Consider the following 22,395-nt stretch of genomic DNA (forward strand, 5'->3'; position numbering starts at 1 on the left):
GCACTAAAAGCACTCTGCTCGTGTTTGTCTGTTTGTGTGTGTTTGAGAGCGGATGTCACTGGCTCTAATGAATTGAGATGAATCTCGTTCGTCTGCAGGTTTAAGCACAAACGAATGGGGCTCTTTGCTCTTTTTAAAAAGCCCCGTCTGCCATCAGACTCTTTGTTTTCTGAGGAACCCAGCAAATAAGCGCAGCCGTACATATTAATGCATATTTGATGCAACTTTGGTCCTGGAGCCACTTCATTAGTGGTAAAAGGCAGAGGCAGTGCAGTGGTTTATGTGCTCTGCTGATGGACACAGTAATAAACAGCATCTTTTACATCACATAGAAGGCTTCGTATCGTCCATGTCCAAGACAACAGACTGAGAACAACGTTCTAAAAACCTTGGGATATGCAGATATGGACAGCCATCTACTGAAACATACCACAGCATTTCCTCTACAGAATGATGGCCCGAGCAAGAAAAACATTCCTTGATTTTATTCTTTTGATTTCAGGGAGAAATATGACCCAGACATGTCCTTGACAGGTTTGGCGCTTCACCCGGACGCTGTAATAACCGGCTGGAAAGAATAAAGTGTTATATGTCAGTGAGTGATTGACAAAACCAGCTCGCTCTAGTAAATGTCACATTTAAAATAATACACGAGAAATAAAAGCGCAGTTTACAGAGGTGATGTCATCACACGACTCAAGACAAGACAACAAGAAACATCTCTCTGTGTGTGTGTGTGTGTGTGTGTGTGTGGCTCTGCCAGGACAACGCTTCTGTGCATTAGTGCCATTGTGATTGGATTACCTGGTGAAATGTAATTTTGCGGTGTTGCTGTCAGTGGTGTCACACACACACAACAGAACTCAACACAACACACACACAGGAATCAGATTGCAGTATTAAAATCTGCCGGCTCTGATTGCACTGGGATAGTAGCACCTCCTCCTGCAGGAACACAAAATAAATCAATTAACTCTCAGTCCTTCCTTCCATTCCTTTATTCCATTAAGACATAAAGCACATTAGACAGGTCGCTCATTTACAGGAATTTAAACACTCCGAGCTACGACAGATTTATTCAGAGAATTCAACAACATTCTGCAGCTGCTAAATATTGAACAAATTTAAAACAGTTCATTTATATCTCTAAGCGTTGCAAGAGATATGTAAGGTGCAAACACATCTTCTTACACAAGTGATCAGAATATAAACATTACTTTAGTCTTCAGTGTCATGTGATCCTTCAGAAATCATTCTGATCTGCTGCTCAAGAAACATTTCTGATTATTATCAATGTTGAAAACAGTCATGCTCTCCAATATATATATGTTTTCAGGATTCACATTGAATAGAAAGTGCAAAAGAACAGCATTTATTTGAAATAGAAACTTCTGTAACATGATAAATGTATTTACAAGCACTTCAGATCAGTTTAATACATCCAGCTGAATAAAAATGTTTTAATTTCTTTATGAATACATTTACGTTATACAGTGCACTCTCCTTTGTCAGCGAAATCTTCATTCAGTTCTTCTTAAGAGCAAAGAAGGTACTGTCCATGACTGTTGTGTACTTAACCACATGTGTGAGTTTGAGAATCGCATCTGCTCGTCATGCATCATCTTGGCGTTTCTGGACATGCAGGAATGAGCAACAGGCATGCGATTGGCGTGTTGGTTTGTGTTATTGCTGTGCTTCATGTGGGCTGCTTAATTAGCTGAAACAAATAGAGAGTTCAGGAACCATCTGGGGTGGAAAGAGAGAGTGTCTCCATCTGATCGTCCTGCGCTACACAGCATCTCTCAGCTTGAGCTGTCTGTCGCTCTGGTGGACGGTCTCGCAGCTTTAAACGCCGCACTAAGATGAATGTGATGCTGATGAGGAACTCATTTTTTCCTGTACTGGTGCTTTTCTGAACTGAAGGTCTCTTATGTGCTCCATCCTGGATGATTTATTTATAATCACAGATTCATCAGCAGCGTCCGGACTCTCAGAGAGCATCTCGACATCTGAAGATTTGCTGTGGAGGATCTCACACAGAAAAACAACATCATGCTCTCTGTTTTTCCCCTTGTGTAAAAAATAGATGACTGACTTGTTTTTTTGTGTGGATGAGATGTCTCTGCTTGTCTGTCTAGCCAAATGTATTGGCAAACATGCACACAGTTACTAAAGGACCATCTAGATTGTCTGGTGCGGTGTTATAGTGCCACCAGTTGCGTGTGCATCTGCAGTATCGTTATGTTTTGCCTGTTGATTTGCGCATGTTTTTTGCACTGCAGTATTGTGCTTACTGTTAATGTTAATGTTCAAATAAAAACACTGAAATAAGATTCTGAAGGGCTCATTAAATGGAAAACATAACTCATTTAAAAGAAATAAACCGCGAAAAAAAAAAAAAAACTATGAGCTCATTAACATGTTACCGCCAATATTTACATAATATTTAATTAATATTCAGCAGCAGTATTGCATAACAAAATGCAGTTACTCAAATCAAAAGCAAAGAGGTTGGCCAATCATAACATCAAAGTCATTTACACAAGTATTAATGGTACACATTTATTTGTGATACTCAGAGAGAATGTGGAAAATGGCAATAAAACTATAAAGTGTGTTGGGGAAAGTTACTTTTAAAAGTAATGCATTACAATATTGTGTTACTCCATGAATTGTTACTAATTGTGTTATTTTCTTACTTAAGCTGCGGTAGGGAACTTTTGACGCTCTAGCGGTTAATAAACAGAACTGCTAGCGTCTTGCGGAAGAACATCGTAGCCGGAACTACTTCTCTCTGTTTATCTTACCGGGAGCGATGGAGTTTCTGCAAATGGCAATAAAAGCACTGGGAGGAGCCAGAGGAGCTTGATTTATTCACATATTATCTGTCTCATATGCTACTGTCAGGACATAATGACAGGTTTAGTAAATATGTAAAAAATATTTTTTTACAAAAGTTCCCTACAGCACCTTTAAGATGGAAAGTAATGCATTGTGTTACTTTTGCATTACTTTTTGTCACCTTGGCTGGGCACGCTTATTGTTTTTTTTTTTTTTTTTTGCAACTGTAAAGGCATGAATAAGCCTTAAGCCTTGTAAACACCAAGAACGATAACTATAAAAAATATAGCTGTAAGCAGCAATTACAGAGCCAAGCACTCCAGCGGCAAAATTAAGAGTTAAGCATGGTATGGAGCATCAGACCTACTTGTATATCTATAACATTTTGTCAGCATGGTCAGAAGATGATATGATTTGATTCTGGTGAAAATCAGACGAACGGACTAGGAGGAGTTTGAAAAAGTATGTATTTTAAGGAGATAAAAATGGTTTCTAAGCGCTAAAATGCAATGGTAAAACCCGGCATGTTTGTTATTGCTGGACTTGGCAAGGATTCAGGAGTCTAAAAAGGTGACTCCTGTGAACCAAATTAGTCAACCACACCCAAAGTTATAAACGTGAATATTCGACTCAAAACTTCTCACTCCTTCAGGGAATTGTGCTGATGACCCATACCAAGTTTTGTGATGATACGTCAATGTGTTTGTAAAATACAGCATTTTAGTACATAATTCAAAATAGCCGATGTTGATCAAAACCTGATCCAAAGTTTTGTGATTTTTGGCCAAACCATTAAGAAGTTATAAGCAAAAGTAAAAACATTTTGTATCTCCTGGCCATTAAGTGGCACTTGGCCAACCACAGCAGTTAGTCTCAGGTCATGCTTGTATAACACACACCAAGTTTGGTCTTAATACGCCAGACCGTTCCGGAGATATAGCCTCACATGTATTTTTCGAAAAGTTGAAAATAGCGACAAAAAAACTAAACCTTACGAAATGGAAAGAAGAATAATAATAACGCCAATGGATTCAATAGGTGCCTTCCCACCTTCGGTGCTTGGCCCCTAATGACCATATTAAAGACCACACCAGTTTATTCTCTGTGCATGCTCATCTGTTACGAGTATCAAATTCTCAAGTTCATTATAGCAGGACTGATTCTGATTGGGTGTCAATGTTTGTATTGTTCATCAGCAGGAAAAAAACGTTCTGAAAGTTATTCCAACGATATAGTTTCTCTGTGCCTTAATCGCTATAGCTGTGGTGTGGACAAACAAATGATTTTTTGCACCGTATCTTTATCCTTATTTTTATAGTTATCATCCTTGGTGTGAATGGGCCTTTAGGCTGAAGTGAGTGGCTCACTCCTGATTTCTCTAAACATGGGACAGGAGAACTGTGAATATATGGGAAAACAAATTAACTTTCCTTACTTATTTGAAAAAGTAACTGATATTTTGTTGTTACTTTTAAAAGTAATCTGTTAGTTACTAGTTACATGAAAAAAGTAATCTGATTATGTAACTCATGTTACTTGTAATGTGTTACACCTTCAATATGTGTAAAATATGGCTCTTGCATTCAACTATTAATGTAACTGAACTAATTAGAGCTACTTAAACATTTCATTTTTGATTCTATTTTGAGAAAATGTCATTGATAAAATATCAATAAACTGATCGTACTAAACTTGGTCTTTATGGAACAGTTTGGTGAGATGTGTATTTATTGTTCCAGAGCCTCCGAGACCCATCGCTCCACCTCAGCTGCTGGGCGTCGGGCCCACATACCTGCTAATCCAGCTAAATGCTAACTCCATATTCGGGGACGGCCCCATAATCCTAAAGGAGGTTGAATACAGGATGACATCTGGAAGCTGGACAGAGACCCATGCCGTCAACTCGCCCAATTACAAGCTGTGGCACCTGGATCCCGACACAGAGTATGAGATCCGAGTGCTGCTGACCCGTCCGGGTGAGGGGGGAACCGGACAGCCCGGGCCGGCTCTCATCACCAGAACCAAGTGTGCAGGTCAGTCCGCTGGGACATATTCATTTTGGAAGTGGAAGAATCAAAACAAGATTCTAAAACAAGTTCCTTGTAAAGTTCCTTCTAAAACTTTCTTTACTGTAGAAGAAGCAGGGTCACACAGGTTTGAAAGAAATGACTCGAAGAATGTTTTATCTATTACTGTCCACAAAATGAAAGCCAGAGTCAAGTCGAATCACATTTATTTATATAGCGCTTTATACAATACAGATTCAAAGGAATTAATAAACATGAAAATAACAGTGTTGATGTAAAATTCATCAGTTATGAAACAAAAATTTATTTCAGCTTGTTAGCAGCTCTACAGAAGACAGTAGTGTCATGATTCTGTGAATTCAATGTTGATTCAGTGACTATCATTTAAATTGAGTTCAGATTGTGTTCTCACCTGATTGAGTCAGTACAGTCCAATCGATAATATTACTGAATATTAGTGTCTTTTAAAGCCCAACTGAGAAAGCCCAACTTTACAGTGGCAAGGAACCTAAAATATATATTTTTAAGTGAACGACGTGTAAATACAGGAGGTGCCTTTTGCCTAGTTTGCGTAGGTGTTATTTCATATATACACTCCTACTCTGATCACACACATGCAAATGCACACAAAAAGGGCCAAATGCAGAATTTGGGCTCCCCCGGAGCAGATGGAGGTTTATAACGCTCCACAAGCATCATTGAAACAAGCGTCTTCCTGTTCCAGCTGCAGCACACCTCCATTGATAGTGTTTTGTTTTTTTCCTCTCTGTATGTTCTATTTGCACATAAATAATTGCCTGGAGCTTCTTCAGAAACATAATTGGAAAATAAAGTAAACAAGTGAGCGTGCAGAGCAGCTATCATTGATGCCACTCACTGTGTGTGTGTGCATGGTGTTTATATGTTAATCATGGCTCAAACCATGCGCTGTATACCACCGCCCTTATAAATGTGGAAGCACACAAGAGCAAACACTCTTGTGCCTTCACTTGAGCACTTGTGATGTGATTCTCTCCACGGGTTTCATGGCTCCCGTATTAAACATGGCAAGACTCGCTGAGGACAGATATACGGCTCGTATGAGGAGGCACAGAGTGACGAGTGTCTTCCGGAGAGTGGAAGAGAGAGAGGAAAGAGAGGAGTGTATGCATGGTTTCATTATGGTGAGATGCTCCGTATCCCCAGTGGCGGCACAGTAGTGTGGCCCACTCGCTCGCTTTCTGATTGAAATTCAAACAGGAGCTCCTCTCCCCCATCAATCGCATTTGAACTTTCATATATATATATATATATATTTATTTTTTTTATTTTGGCAAAAGACATTTTCCAGGTCTGCTTTAGATGGAGCGCTTGCTGGCTTTTTCATCTGCCTCTAGCCAATCACACGCTTATCTCACCTCGGACAGGGAGAACTGAGTGGAACCGGTGAATTTACACAATTACATTTAGATTGGTGCCAGTCTGCCCAAGTGCTCTGTTTAAATTCATATTTCCTCTCTCTGTCTCTGCCTGTCGGTTAGTTTCCTGCTAAGCCATATTGTCTGGAGCTCGCGTGGCGTGTGCTTATTTCACATTTATCAATATTATTATGTTTGGCAGTGTAGTTTATCTTGGTTGTGGGTATGCATTTTGAAAAGGCAGACACAGAAGGAGGCGCAACTTCCTGAACGAACATCGTCACCTGTATGTGTTTGAGCATGAGCCAAACACTGATTCTTTCCACTTAAAGCCTCTCTGAAGCTCCACACCTTGTGTCTCTGTGTTGAGCTCATGATTAGGTGTCTCTATCACAGCCGTGTTCCTGAAAGCTCAGAGTTCAGCAGACACCGCTCAGGCCTTAACAGTGTTACAAACTACTGCTCAGAGACGTCACATGCTTGTTTCATATATTCAAGTTTTGTACCAATTACCCAGAGAATAATGCTATCCTTCAGCATTCCTATTAATCCCAAAGGCAGTCGGTCTGTTTTCAGACATCCAAAGTAACAGACAGTGGTATGAAATTATATAATGTAAGATTTACTGGGGTGTTTTTCCAGAAATTTCAGCAGAAATCTCCAGTTTATTTTCTGTTAATCTTATTGTTTTTTAAGAGTCAACAGGTGACCACCCATCCCGCATTTTATTTTAGTTAATTAAAATCGCATACTGGGTTTACCGGTGTGCCACTTGAAAAGAAAAACAGGCTACAAGATCAAGATGCATTGAATTCCGTAAAAATGCATGCAATCATCTTTAAAAAAAATAAAAGCTTATTGGCATAATAAGATACCACTCAACAGAGCAAAAACCAGGTAGTCAGCCTAAGGAGACAGCACAGATTGCATTGTTGTTTATATGGACACATATGAAAAACTCTAGCAGAGACTTGTGGGATTACTAGGAGCTTTTTTTTAGGAGTAACATTTAAGAAGCCGTAGACTTCGGCATTTGCTCTCTGTTTAATCAAATTTGTTTAGGAGAAACATTTGCGATATTAAGATGATCTCCTTTGTGATTTGAGAAAATGAATGAATGAACTAGATTCAGTTCCTCCCGATGTCATGGGAATGTAAACTCTGTCATAATGAAAAATAAAAGAGCAGCAGTGATCTTCTGTCTCAGGAACATTGGCTTTCTGTTGAACATGTGGGCTGTGAGCATTCAGAATGGAAAAGGTTATGCCTGCTTATTTTTTGTCGACAAACATAAATTGGAATACAGGTCCCGTGCGTGCATGTGTTGAGTCTGTTTCCTGATTATCAGCGCAAGAAAAACCATTACAACGATGTTCCAGCCATCTCTGCCTCTGCCTTTTTATTTGGTACAAATGTCAAGCCATTTCCCTAAAATAGCAAATTGATCATGTTTCCCATGATTCTCTGTTAAATAAATGAGAAGTCAAACATTGCCTCAATCATCATAGTACAAGTCAGTGCAACATCTATAATGATGTCTGGAGAAATAAGCGTGAACTCGAGATGGAATTGAATCAGTGCCCTTTGCTCAACACCATTCAGGAACGCAGACAGACATCAACACAGACTATCAGGGATTTATTGCTCACTGGTTTCTTGCCTGAAGATGGCTTTAGCACAATTAAAAGAAATCTACATTGAGATAGAATGGACTTTGTTTCACTCAGTTCACTTTTAAGTTTGACTTTCGTTTGAACTCGAGTGTGAATGCTCATGAAGAGAAGGGATGCAAAGTTAACTTTTTTTTTTTCAGATCCAATCCAATCTGATCCAGAAAATTCTGAGTATTGGCCAATTCCGATCCGATTCTATACCAGCACAGTTTTGTATTGTTGTAAAATACATTATACATATAAGGCTATTAATAGAAAGGCTATTAATAACTATACATTAGATTATTGGACATAACAAGAAATTCTATAATTTTTCATTGCGCAAAAGGTATTATAATACGAAAATTATAATTTCTATATTGTACATTGCGTAATTGTAGCCATCTATCTGCTTTCTTTTCTTTTCAAAATTTGTGTATTGCAAACCTTTCGTGTGTCCAGATACGTTTGAAAATCCTATTCCCATGTGTGAGATAGATAGAGGGCAGGATGTAGCGGCGCACCTGGTATTGCTGCATTCTGTCTCTCTCTCTCACTGTGCCGTCTCTTCCCATCACTCTCTGTCTGTAATGCTGTACTTTAGAGGAGACCACCACCACAGGTTGCATTCTGACAGCAGAGAAAGCACAGTGAGAAAATGGTGTCTCCAAGTCAAATCCCTCACTCCTGCCTCAGCACTGTTGAGACGCGGCTCACTGTCACATTGTGGAAGGAAAGGTGAAACTACCATGGCTGTGATGATACTTCTAGAGTCACACCAGCCCTCAAAATCTCTTCAACACATTTGATATAGGATTTGATGGAAGAGATGTTTTTTGGGGGCATTAACACATTAAAAATAAATTACTATGTGCATGTGTTTTAAAACCCAGAAACTTATTTTATTCATATTATTTACATCAAGACCAGTTAGTATCATTGAGAATATTACATTTTACAATTAAAATTTTTATTTTAATATAATTACTAACAACTATTTTTTAAACAAATCTACTTTTTAATAATGTATTCTTAATTTATTTACTTGAAGCCCTAGAGAAGGAGGAATATAAGTCTGTAATGCTGTACAACCCTTCTTAAATCTTTATAGTATGGAAATTATGTAGATGTTCAGTTTGCTTGAATTTATTTATAGTGTGAAGGATGAACTGTAATTAATATCAGCTGCAATTCAGAACATCTCATTGACTCACTGCAAAATAACTCAACTCGCTAGATTAAACATAATTTATTAGGTTCATGTGAATTCAGTTTAACATACAACTGGCCTACACACTGTGACATCATTCCACTCTGAACACAACCATAGACTTTTCCTGTCTAGATAAAAAAAGTGTCAGCAAGAACAGGAAGCACTGTTTGTTGAAACAGGAAGTAATAGAAAATGTAATCTGATCTTGGCTTATTGACCATTTCCTACAAAAAAACTAAGTATCTGTGTGTGTGTGTGTGTGTGTGTGTGTGTGTGTGTGTGTGTGTGTGTGTGTGTGTGTGTGTGCGTGTGTGTCTACCCAACAGTGTAGAATGTAACTACACAAGTCTAAACAGGACTTGATTTCAAACCATCACACTGGGGATTAATTAACCGACAGATCACAAAGTCACAAAGCAATTGACAGCACTACATAATGAGAAAACATGCATGCTAGCTTGCATGAGATAAGATAGTTTGTGTTTTGAGTGGCATGTTAGAAGTGATTGGAGAGTTGTTGGTTTCTAACAGTTATTGGATCTCCATTCCCCCAAAGAAAAGTAAAGATGGAGAATTGACGAGTCGGAGGAATAGGTGGCCAGAAGAGGATGATCATAACATCCGGCTTGTGTATATTGATTGATAATAGACTCCAGGGGAGGGAGTGGCTATGACAAACACAGAAGCCAGGAGGAGTGTCTCTGAGTCGTTATCATGCGGTCCACACAGCAGAGTATAGTTTAGAAATTTATGGAAAATATTGCAAAGGAAAAGTGTAGATAGAAAACATTAGGGGTCCCAGCACTGAACCATGAGGTACGCCGGTAATGAGTGTGTGAGCTGAGAATAGCTAGTCTTCATTATTGTTGGCCAAGTAGGATATAAACCAGAAAAGTGCTGACCTGGAAAAAATTTGCATGGAGTTGTGTGAGGATTCTCTCTCTGGCTTACTTGAATCCTGTGGTTATAGCAAGGAAAGCAGTTTAAGTGGAGTGACCAGGTTTGGAGCCAAATTTCAATTCATCATTACATTTCATGGAAATCAGATTGCGGCACATGCAGTGAATTGGCTCTTTAGCCCAGTGACTTAAGTGTTTTTTGTAATCAACTAATATGTAAGTATAGCAGTAGTACATTAAAGTATGCCAAATAAGCATAAATTGAATAACCAATGCCTAAAGAAGGTTTTTCCTGATTCTAAATGAAATTATAAGTCTATTAGTTTAATCCTTTAATGCATGACATCCATTTATATGGACAGATCTTTAACTGCTTGGGGTGTAATGCTCAGCAATTAGCTTTCACCCTTAATTCTCAGAACTCTATTCAAAATGAGGTATGCCTGAAAATATCTTTGAGTGTCACTTTTTTCAAAGTATATCATCATGTATATCATCAAGTATGCATCATGGCGGAGGGGAGGAAATGCTTGTTTTTTTGTGGTTTGTGTGTGTGTGCGCGCGCATGTGAATGTTTATATCCAGGCTGCATATTTTGTATTCTTTGACTCTGAGCACAGTGTGTAGGTTTAAGGTTATGCTGTAGCGAGAGAGAAAAGGTGCTGTAATTACCATGAACTAAATGAGTGTGTGTGGTTATAGTGCTGATTGTGCTGAATGCAGGCTCTCCAAAGGCCCACACACATGCAATGCTCGATTTAGCAGGCCAATTTTCAATTAAGCTACATCACAAATGAACATCGGCCATTTCAGGAAACATCGGCTTCCCTTTTTTTTCTGCCTATGTGGCAGAATGTGAGATTGGATGTATCCAGTCGCTAATTGTCATCGTCTGTCAAGGTGAAAGCCTTCTGGGTAAGTACAATAAACATGCCTCGTGCAGCATGCCTTACGCTCTCTCCTCTGTAGCCATGCTTTTCTTGTTTAAGCAGTAATCATTTCCCTGAAAATACTGATAGCCACTTAAACTCCAATTGGCGTGTTAATAATAATCCGTGGGAGAGGTGAGTTTAGGTTTTGGGTTTCACAAGTAGCCTTAAACTGTGCTAAATGTTGGTAGAACCAAATATTTAACATTTTATTGAGGGATAATTAGTTTGGGAATTGCTGCTTCTCAGATGTAATAGAGAAAAAAGTGTTTTTTTTCAGGTGATTTTTTTTCCGGAGGAATATGGATGTTTAATATCAGAATATTATGTGTTTCTCTTCTGAATTACTTGTATTTAGTGGCATGCCAACTCACCGATATGAGAGAAATCATTACTTGTTTCTGTTACATGGGCACTCCATTCAATCTGTCAGTGTATATAGAGTGTGTTTGTGCGAGCGCTTGACTAAATGAACCTGACCACTACATTTTCACCACAGCAGCTTCCACATTCTTTACCTCAGGACTCGTTCTGTGTGGCGCTTCGTCCACTGATGATTTGCAGGAGATGATTTGCACTCGTAGAGTCTTTTAAGGCAACTGCAATAACCTTAATTTTAACATTCAATCCATAGAAGATTTGAAGAGGTCATTAAGCCCATTAGCCTACGGTTTAAGATGATTGATTAGGTCTCGAAAGACATTGATCAGGTTCCCTGAGTGTGTGTGGTGGAGGGGAATAAATCGCTGGGTTTCCCACACACTCATTTGTTTCCCTTCTCTCATTAGATGTGCACATGTTTGTGTGAGACTCCTATGTCCTAGTTTCTAGCTTGCTGTTTTACCACAGGAGCGCAGGTTCTGTTTGTGCATTTACTCAATATTCTGTGTCCCAGTCTATCTCATAAAGAGTGCAGGTCTGCAGATCCAGCAGACAAACATCATAAAGCCTGGAGATTATCAGTTTATGTCCAGAGAATGTTATTTAAATGGAAATGACTTCCTCTCCTGCCACACGCTGTACTTTATTTGAGCTCTTTGCCACGCGTTGCTGGCGCTGGGTATTAATGTTAATGGTGCTTGTGTCTTTTCAGCATTCAGAAGATTTTCTCCACTCTTAACATATTGTAGGTGTTTATCGGTCCTTTAATGGCTTCATATGGGGAAAAAAAGTTGTCATAGAAATACGCTCTGGTAGGCCATTTATTCTGAACAAAAGTGTTGGCCTAATGGATCAGTGCTACCATATCTTCAAATCATCTTAAAGGGAAGGGTTTTTTTCACCCAGAAAATGAAAACAAAGCTGCAAAAACACAACAAAAGCAAACGAGGCTGCAGCAAACAGCATTTTTTCCCCCAATGAAATTCTGATCCCCCTGAAAGGAGCAGTGTGTGCGTTTCTTTATGTCTTATGAAATGGCCAGATTTTTATTTAGGATTGGATTTATTTGGATTGATAAAAACTAGTGCAAAGTGGCATAGTTTTACACTTTGATATTCACTACACGCTTTCATTTTGTAAAAAAAAAAAAAAAAAAAAAACATTAAATATTACAACTAGGTATGTTTTGAAGCATGGCTGCTGGTCCTGAACAGGAACTAGTTGCACATTACCAGCTCAGAACCATCTTAAACCAGCTCAAACCAGCAGCAAACCAGGATACGAGGAACAGCATGAACTTTCTGGCAATGTTCTTCTTTTCTGCTTGTGTGTTTTTCAAGCGGTGTAAGGAGTGTTTCGTTTCTGGTTGACCTGTGCCTTTAAATCTTCTCCATGTGCTCTTGTCCCCTGTGTTTTACTGACTTCACCTCAGCATGCAGAGGTGGGTTTGTGCACATATAATGATATTTATTCCCTGCCCTTATTACCCATAATCCTGAGCGAGTGTAGTGGTTAAGGTGTGTGTTGACTCTATGTGCTTATCAGGTCCTCAACAGCCCTCATTTGAATTTCAAAAAAGCCAATTGGATGAACATGCTGCTGGAGAGCGGGTACGAGGTCCGTTTTACCTTTTACTGTCCTTTCATCTGCCTGCCGTTGCTTTCTCTCGTCTCACGCTTTCACAGTGGCCTTCCTCAGGCAAAAAAAACACATAAACCACGGCCTATTTCCACATGCCGAATCTGAATTCAACATTTTCAATCTCCCCGCACAATAAAATCCCAATATATTACAGAACCCCCCCACCCCCCACCCCAGCCATGAATAAAACATGGCATGAAAAAAAGAGCCGTGACCAAATGTTACCCCATCAGAGGAAAGGTAATCTACTTCACATGCCATTCTTACTGCTTCAGAGGTTGACTCTGCCCTGATCAGTGCTGCTGTAAGCGCTGTCTCACACACGCTTCACAGAAGAGGGAAAGTCCTTACTGAAGGCACATGCAAAAATATGTGGGGGAAAGAGAGGGGTTTCTTGACGGATGGACAGCGTTTGAACTGAGTCCATCTGAATGTACACTGATTTTCAGTGCAGAACTGAAGCCTTCAGAAATCTTGTGCAGAAATAGACAGCAGTGATTAATTCGTGACAATGCCAGCATGCTTGAGCAGTACAGAGATCTGAAGTTCACATACAGAAGCCCACAGAGCTCATGTCTTATAATCTGTTCTCTGTTCTGGTTCTTGTCATTTATCTTGAGATGACAGAATAAGTGAAAAATAACAGAATATATGATAACTTATTATTAGTAAAGGCTGGGTTGACAGTATCTATCAGTTTATCCTTTCTGTGTTTTAATCTGTGTGTTCAGTTGGCTCATGAACAAAACTTAACTTTAACATGATTTGTAACCAATCATACCAATAAGCTTTGTTGATTTTAGTATGAAAAAAAGTCTCGGCTTTGTTTAAATGTTTCTTTTTCAGTAGCTAATTGGAGTATACACATAATTATCTTATTAAATGTATAAAACTGTCTTATGTGCAGTTGAAATCCTTGTATGTCAGTTTTTAAGTGTTGTTTATTATATTTCAAAATAAATCACAGTAGAATTTAATGGTTTCTATTGCTAATTTTAAACTTTAATTTTATAATATTGCACCAACTGACAGGTTTCTCTAGATAGTTTGCAGCTTGTTTTTTTTTTTTTTTTTTTGAAGAAAAATTGACATGCTTTTCCTGATAAATATCCAAATGAATCAAAGCAAAATGTAAGAACTGAATTGAATCAAGAGTTTGTGAATCCCTAATCTGCATGTGATGCAATAAAACAACAAAACTAGCCTTCTTCAGTGGTGTCTGAGCTTCCATACAGTACATAGACTCATTGATAAAAGAAGAATTATATCACAGATATATCAAGCATTTTACTGTGGCAGATGAAACAAACATGTCTTTAGAGATTAATCTATTATTAAATTATTTTACTTTCCATATCATTGAATGTAAAGGACTTTTATGTGTGACATGCAATCTTTGTGACATGAAATTTTTATCTCTAATATTCTGTGATGTTTATCAGTGATATGAATTCTGAAGGAATAGCTTGTATGTAATAGTCCAGATGGCACGTACTATGGTTAAAGTACCCCGTTACCTCAGTGTGTGTGTGTGTGTGTGTGTGTGTGTGTGTGTGGAAGTGTAGTTCATTTCCTCCTGCTCCACACGGATCACCATGAGCGCTCTAGTGCATGAACAAGAGCTTCTGGCCTTCAGCGCTGCTCATTATGACATCTCCGAGTGGATACACCTCACCTGCTGACTTACTTTAAAAACACTCTACAAGCTACTAATAAAAAGTATCTACTGTAACTACATTAAACTTATTAGCTGTGGGCAGTAGTAAGAAGGGAGAAACAATATATTATCAGATTATTTTCTTGTTTCAAAAGTGTTAATCTCAAAAATAAAAATAAAAGAGCAGCATTTAACTTTGTAATAAATATTGTAGGATATATCTCAGGCATTATCTGAATCTGAATGAACTGATTTTCCTTGCATTGGTAATTGTACAGTCACAATACAATGCAATACAATACAATTTATTGTTTTATACTAGTGGGTGCAGGACATTATAGTTAATTTATATGAGTGAGGATAGAACAATTATGTAACCCTGAAATATTATACCCAAAAATTATTCATACAGTGGACTACCAGTAAATTGCAAAAAAAATAAAATAATTTGGACCAAAAATTATTCAGACACTTTGAGTGCTTTTTCTTTAATTGCCAATGTGACCTTTTTACACCACAGACTGAGGAAAATGAAGCGTTGCTTGGTAATTGGTTGAACTAAATTGGTATTATCTAATTGTGTATGTAAAGTTAACAGCTGAATAATTTCTGGTTGATTGTAATTAGTTACATACCTCTGTATCAAAGTCATCTGACATTATCAAGATGAATTTATTCTGACACAGTTTAACTTGAGTTCTTGCCATATTTTAGTACCAATTTTTAAATATGGCGAATAAACTGTGATATGAGAAATGTTGAAGGTGAATAAATTTTAGTTTGACTGTATATTAAGGGAAAAGCTATACTTTATAAAAAAGATGAGCTACTGTAATGCTACTGAAACTTATTTTACTATATATTCACAGAGAAAATAGTTATTTTAAATTGTAATTATATTGTAATAATAATTGTACTAATAATTTTTTATTGAATAAATGCAGCCTTGAGGAGCAGAAGAGACTTGTTTTGAACAGCAGTGTATTGATCTGGATGTGTTGATTCTGCTAGCTCCAGCTCTTACCATGCTGTCTAGACGGGCCGCTCACTAGGTTGTGCAGCACAGCTATTGAGTTTATATGGTAATGTGGTCTATAATGTAACAATAACGGCAAAAAACACAAGTGCTTCTGCTCGCCAGCACTCTCAGACACACAAACACACCATTTCTGGTGACTCCATTCAAAGTGCTGCTGAAAATTAATCAAGCAATATGCAAAGAGAGGCCAGATGAGACAGCACGGAGATGGGCAATGCATTATGTAATGAATTTATCATTCTCTGTCTGAACAATATCTCCATCTGTTGCCCCGTGTTTCACTTCTCTCTAATAGTAATAGAGCTCTCTGGAGAGGTGTGCGACACTCGTGTGTGAGTGTGTGTGTGTGTGTGTGTGTACGTGCATTGGGAAAAGTGCTCTCAATTGCACCCAACTCAGAAGCTAAAAGCGATGCAGGAAGTAATGCTCATGTTCAGAGAGAGGTATGGAAGGCGCTACACGAGGCGCTTAATTGAAAATTTTGATGTGGTGTTGATCGTTAAGGGGGGCTGCGAGATTGCCCCATTGCTTTATGGGTAATTGATATGATGCTGCTGTGACACGCTCACTGTTTCATTTTCCCCGTGGGAATAGTGTGAATTAGTTTTTTTTTTCTTCTTCTTCTTTTCTCTTTTCTTTCTATCCGCTCCCTCGGGGAGAGACAGTGGAAGGCGACGTGATGTTTTTTGTATGATTATCTTTTCTCCCCCTCCCTCCTGCTCTCTTGTCCGCTGCGACTGAAGAAGTGATTTATTAGCGCTTGTCAGAGGAGGATAAAAGGTGAAACATAATCAAGTGTGGGATGCACTGAGGCCTGTGTGTGTGTATGTGTGTGTGTGTGTGTCACACCTTGAAAGAACACCAGATCTTTTGAATTTCCTCCTCTTCCTCTCAGCTGACGCACTGGATTGAATATTTAATGCTTGTGTGGTTGTAATGCTTAAATCAACAGCGCTGAGTGAACTCAAACTGGGCCGATGTAATCTGGGTAAATCAATCACCAGGGTTAATGAACGTTCATTCAGAACATTTCGTTTCCAGTTAAAGTATGGATGTTTAGGTAAGGCAAGGCAAGTTTATTTATATAGCACATTTCGTACACAATGGTAATTCAAAGTGCTTTACATAAAAGAAAGTAAAATAGTCATGAAGAAAAATAATAACCAAAATAAAACAAGCAATTTTAAAACTTTTTAAATGATTAAAACATTTAAAAACAGTTATAAAATGATATTACATAAAAAAATAAAATAAAATAAAACAGTGAAAATATAGTGCAGTCAGTTTGGACATTGCACAGTGCTCATTCGATAAATGCGCAGCTAAAAAGATGCGTTTTGAGTCTAGATTTAAATGTGACTAGGCAATTTTGTTCTTTCTCATTATTTGACTTAGTGGAAGCATATACAGCTTAAACAAGAGCGATGCAAGAATTGAGCCTTGTGGGACTCCGCATGTCATGGACGTCCACTTAGACTTATGCTCTCCTATACTCACATAATAGCCTCTCCCTTCTAAGTATGATCTGAACCATTTGAGTACCATCCCAGAAAGTTTAGAGATGATGAAATACTTCCCAGCTCAATGTTTAGAAACCCCTGTAAGCAAGGCACTGTAGATGGACTTTTAGACCGTTGAATGACCAATGGAAGACAAGCATTCGTGAAAACATTATTTTAGCAATTGCATTTGGGGAGTGGGGCAGAAATGACTGTATCATCTGTAATCAAATCAGTGGCATAAACATTCCACCCATATAAACTTTGACTGACAATATAAAAATTGTTATGAATTTCCAACACACTCATTTACAATGACAACAAAGTGTAATATCTGCCAAGTTACAATTAAATATATCTGGAAAAAGACCCAGAGTGCATGCTGGTCATTCTGGCATCTTCTTCTGGCCTTCTGGCAGTTGCATTCGCAACTTATTTAACTTCTGCCCACACGGCCTGAGGAGTCGTTTGAGAGTTGAAGAAAAATGACAATTTGATAAAAAAAAAATATTATGAAAGCAACTCCTATTCTTCCTTTAAAATGCACCACAATATCAAGCACAAAAACACCAGACACAGAGTCTGTTCTATTTTGAATCACACTCTTCAGTGTGAATCTTCAGAAGCTGGGACAGTACTTTCCAAAATCCTACCCTAATTTACTCTATTTTGAAAGGATTTCGCCCCACTGATGACTGTTATGTGGGCACCTTTTCTTAAGCGTTCAGATACATTTGAATCCAGTGTTGGTGTTGAGTAATAAGTTCACAGACAGGTTACGGTGCTGGCGGGAGAAAGGTGGCAGAGGAAGCTGAAGAAGATGAGACGCACAAACCTCCCATCACCCTATAATCTCACTCTTTCCCTTGTTTATTTGTCAAAACAAAGATTATGGACTGTCCCTGGTTGCCTAGGAACACATAAGGGCCCTCTGTGCTTCCTAGTGGGAGGGAGATTTGAGGCCTGACAGTAGAAAACATATGATGATGGAAAAAGCTTAAACTAATCCAGCTCTTCACACTCTAATAGTCCCACAGACGAGAGACAGACAGATGGAGGGAAGCCGCAGAGACTCTCGCAGTGAAACGATATGCAGGAGCGAGTGGGGCTTTATTAGGATTTGAAAGTCTCATGTACACCCCTCCTGAAGTGAAAATGTTCCTCTTTCATACATCAGAGGACTCGGAGGAATAATTGACCAGAAACTTTCTGTCATCTTTTATGTCGTTCAGCAGGATGTCCGTGCTGCTCTTTTCCGTGATGACAGCATGTCTGCTGAATGACACTGTCAGGCTTACAAAAGTGCTTTGTAAATTATTTTTGACATATTTGTCACACTTGAATGATTCAGATCATCAAACAAATTTTTACATTACACAAAGATAATATATACGTTTTGAAAAAATGATTTCATAATGGAAAAAACTGTCCAAACCTGCCTGGCCTTATGCGAAAAAATAATTTCAAATCTAATAACTGTTTGTGCCATTCTTGGCAGCAATAACTGCAATCAAGTGTTTGTGAGAACTGCCAGTGAGTCTTTCACATTGCTATGGAGGAGTTTTGGCCCACTTTTCTTTGCAGAATTGTTTTAATTCAGCCACATCAGAGCATGAATTCTCATGCATGAATGGACTGTATATGGTCATGTCAGGATTTTCAGATAGAGAGCAGAATTCAAGCTTCCATCAATTATGGCATGTCGTCCAGGTCCTGAAGCTGCACAGCTTCCATCACCATGCCTGACTGTTGGTGTGATGTTATTCAATGAAATGCTGTATTGGTTTTATGCCAGATATAACGGTCCACACACCTTTCAAAAAGTTCCACTTTTGTCTCATCAGTCCACAGAATATTTGCCCAAAATGGCTAATGGATAATGGCTCTGACCATGGTTCGCTGGAGCCCCAAAGCGTTAGAAATGGCTTTATAACCCTTTCCAGACTGATACATGTAAACTATTGTGTTTCTCATCTTTTCTTGAATTTCTTTCGATTACAGCATGATGTGTTGTTCTTTAAGCATGCTTCACTTTGTCAAAGAGCTTCTATTTAAGTGATTTCTTGATTCAACAGGTCAAGCAGTAATCAGATTTGGGTGTGGCTAGTGAAATTTAACTCAGCTTTCTAAAATAATGTGGTTAAACACAGTTCTTTCATGATTTAGCAGGAAATACATTTTCACATATGGCCAGATAGTTCTGGACAGCTTTTTTGCCTTAATAAATTAAATCAACATTTAATCATTCATTTTGTATTTACTTGCAGTATATTTGTGTAATATTATTATTATTACTATTATTATTATTTATTTATTTTGATGATGATCTAAATCTTTTAAGTGTGACAAATATGCAAAAAAAGAAAAGAAGAAGAAGAAGAAGAAAGAACCAGGGAGTGGTCAAAACCTTTCCTCAACACTGTATGTGCTATATTCCTGGGGAACACACTGAAATTTAAGATGTTATTCACTGAAAATCTTCTCATTTGCTTTAGGTCTCTGATCACAATCACGTTTGTGGATATTAAAGAGGTGTCTTACCAGGGTTGATGCTATCTGCCGTTAGATACTGGCATGCCAATGCTGCCATGTTTTAATAGAAGAACACATAAAGGAGATTCCTTTATACACTGAAGAAGAACAAAATGGTGTAGAAACACGTTTTACTTAGAAATAGCTAGTGAATTCCACATAGAATTACAAGGAAATGACAAATATTATTATAAATAACATTAAATTAAGCATAATATTGAAATCTGAAATTTTATTTTCTTAAAAAAAATGTCAGTCTACTTTAATGCTGCTTTTTTCATACAAGAGCAACCATTCTACTAAATTTCACAAGAAAAACAAACAAATAAACACCAGGTTCGCAAATTTAGGCTAAATCTTCATTTTTGAGTGAACAATGACTGTAATGGGGTTCCTCAGTTGTGAGGAATGTCAGGAAAATTACTTTATTCATTTATAAAAAAATATGCACACGTGTTTAAGCGTCGCTGCGCACCAATAAAAATAAAAATAAACATGCGCCACAATGCTTCAAGTCAAACGAACGAACAAACACATGAAAGCGATTCGAAAGCATAAGGAGCCGTCTGCTCTGCTCTATAAAGCTCTCATGAATGTCACACAACTATCAACCTGCACAGTGCAAATAGCCAAAAGCTGGATATTTTATGCATTATTAAAATCCTGGTAGGGACGTGTCCTGTATGAACAGTGCATATGGCCATCATATTTGTAAGTTGCTTTGGGTAAAAGCGCCTGCTTAATGACTAAATGCAAATGAATGAAAAGAAACAAACCCATAGTTGACATTTAGTAAATGTGGCTAGCAGTCCAGATCTCTTGATCTTGGGAGATGTTTTCTGAGCACAGTGTGAGACAGTGTTGAGATCTCCTCTGATCTGAGATGAATGGTGTCAGTTTCTCAGGGGAAGCGTCTGAGCAGCAGGTGGTTTCTGCAGGAGTCTGTGTTATTAATCTGATTTATGATTGGGGGAATGAGGTGAGATGTGATGGAGGTGTGATGGCTCTTTCCTCTGGGTGACCCGCAGGCAGAACTGACACTGCAGCATAATGAACAGACGCAAGCTTCTGCTAAGCAAGATGAGCTGATGAGTTGATTGGACTCCAGTAATAAGCAGATGGTGAGGGTTCGTTATGTATTCATCCCTCGAGTCAGCCTCGTTTGGGCTCTTTACAGGTGTTTACATGCCGATTCAGCCACCATCGAGTGGGAGCTGAGAGAAAGTAATGCTGAGTTATTCTCTGACACAGTGTCAGTGTCAAGGCTGAAGATAAAAAATGCTTTACGCTGTTGTAGAGAGTGATTTAAGCAAAACATCTGAGATGTTAAAAGCTTATCAGGTGAGGTCAGTTCGCCCGTTCCACACGTGTTCTGCTGCTTTCTAGAGAGTCTGAGACGATGGTTCTTCTTTATGCTTCACATGGTCTTATGTAGAAAACAAGTTTTTTGTCCATTTTGCCACTTTCCATTGAAAGGACGGGAGATGAGGGGGAGAGAAGGTCCCAGCGAAATCAACATCAAGTGCCATTCTAATGCACTTTTCAAAGTTAGAAGTTCAAAATTCAGCCTTTCAGAACTGGAAGAGAAGGCGGGCACAAGCATTAAGCCATGGCTCCATCAAGATGTCAAGGTTTGGCTGGTCGCTTTGGTCCAGATTGCCCCTGAGAGATTTTCTATATAAAAAGAAATCTTTGAGCTGGTAATCTTTAAAGCAGCTGTGGCCAGCCCTGCTTAAATTGGCTCAAAACTCCCTGGCTGCAGAACTGAGTGTCAATGAGTGCACGTTTCAAATCACAAACACCCCGGAGTCCTGCGTCAGCCAAGCAACTGCCATTGAGATGAATGGGAGTGCTAACAGATTCCACTGTCCCGCTCTCCAGCACACTAGGACTGGGTATTGACACCAGTTTCATCATGAGATGGCAATTTTATTGCACAAGCTTGCAATTCAATTTAATTTAATTCAACATTGTGTTATTCAGATATATATGTGTCCCTGGATCACAAAAGCAGTCATAAGTAGCACCGGTATATTTGTAGCAATAGCTAACAATACATTGTATGCCAAAAATCATGCAGATGAAAGTAAAGATCATGTTCCATGAAGAAGTGTTGTAAATTTCCTACCATAAATAAATCAAAACGTAATGTTTGATTAGTAATATGCATTGCTAAGAACTTCATCTGAACAACTCTAAAGATGATTTTCTCAATATTTAGATTTTTTTACTCCCTCAGATTCCAGATTTTCAAATAGTTGTCTCTCAGACAGATATTGTCCTCCGAAGAAACCACACATCAATGGTAATGTTGTTTTTGTGGTCCAGGGTTACATATCAGGTACAATATGTTTTAAGGAAAACAGTCTCTCTACACTAAATATGTGAACTATGAACAGCTGATTTGTAAACAAACCTTTAAATTGCATTTTTTGATGTATAAAAATAACTTAACTTAATGATATAGTTATGTTTTTTACTGCAATTTTTTTTTTTTTAAATAAATATTTAAACAGTGGCTGTAAAAAAAAAAAAGAAAAAAAAGTAAATACATACAAAACTACATACATTAAATGAATAATGCAGACAAATAAAAATATAATGATTATGTAATATGGTGCATATATACAGCTGAGTTATAAGTTATAAGTTATTTGATTTATGAAACACTGATTGGTTGATTACATG

General features: G+C 38.2%; 1 protein-coding gene across 14 annotated transcripts in view; it reads left to right on the forward strand.

Annotated features, from left to right (window-relative positions):
• Nucleotides 1-22,395, forward strand: part of LOC127984348 (receptor-type tyrosine-protein phosphatase kappa) — a 170,371-nt gene that overhangs the window by 95,301 nt on the left and 52,675 nt on the right. For all 14 annotated transcript variants that reach the window (XM_052586971.1, XM_052586973.1, XM_052586960.1 and 11 more), the window contains one exon: nt 4,581-4,874. In XM_052586971.1, coding sequence (XP_052442931.1) covers nt 4,581-4,874 — 294 coding nt within the window. The remainder of the gene's footprint in view (nt 1-4,580; nt 4,875-22,395) is intronic.

The sequence above is a fragment of the Carassius gibelio genome, chromosome B20 (genome assembly GCF_023724105.1).
Source record: "Carassius gibelio isolate Cgi1373 ecotype wild population from Czech Republic chromosome B20, carGib1.2-hapl.c, whole genome shotgun sequence".
Lineage (NCBI taxonomy): Eukaryota > Metazoa > Chordata > Actinopteri > Cypriniformes > Cyprinidae > Carassius > Carassius gibelio.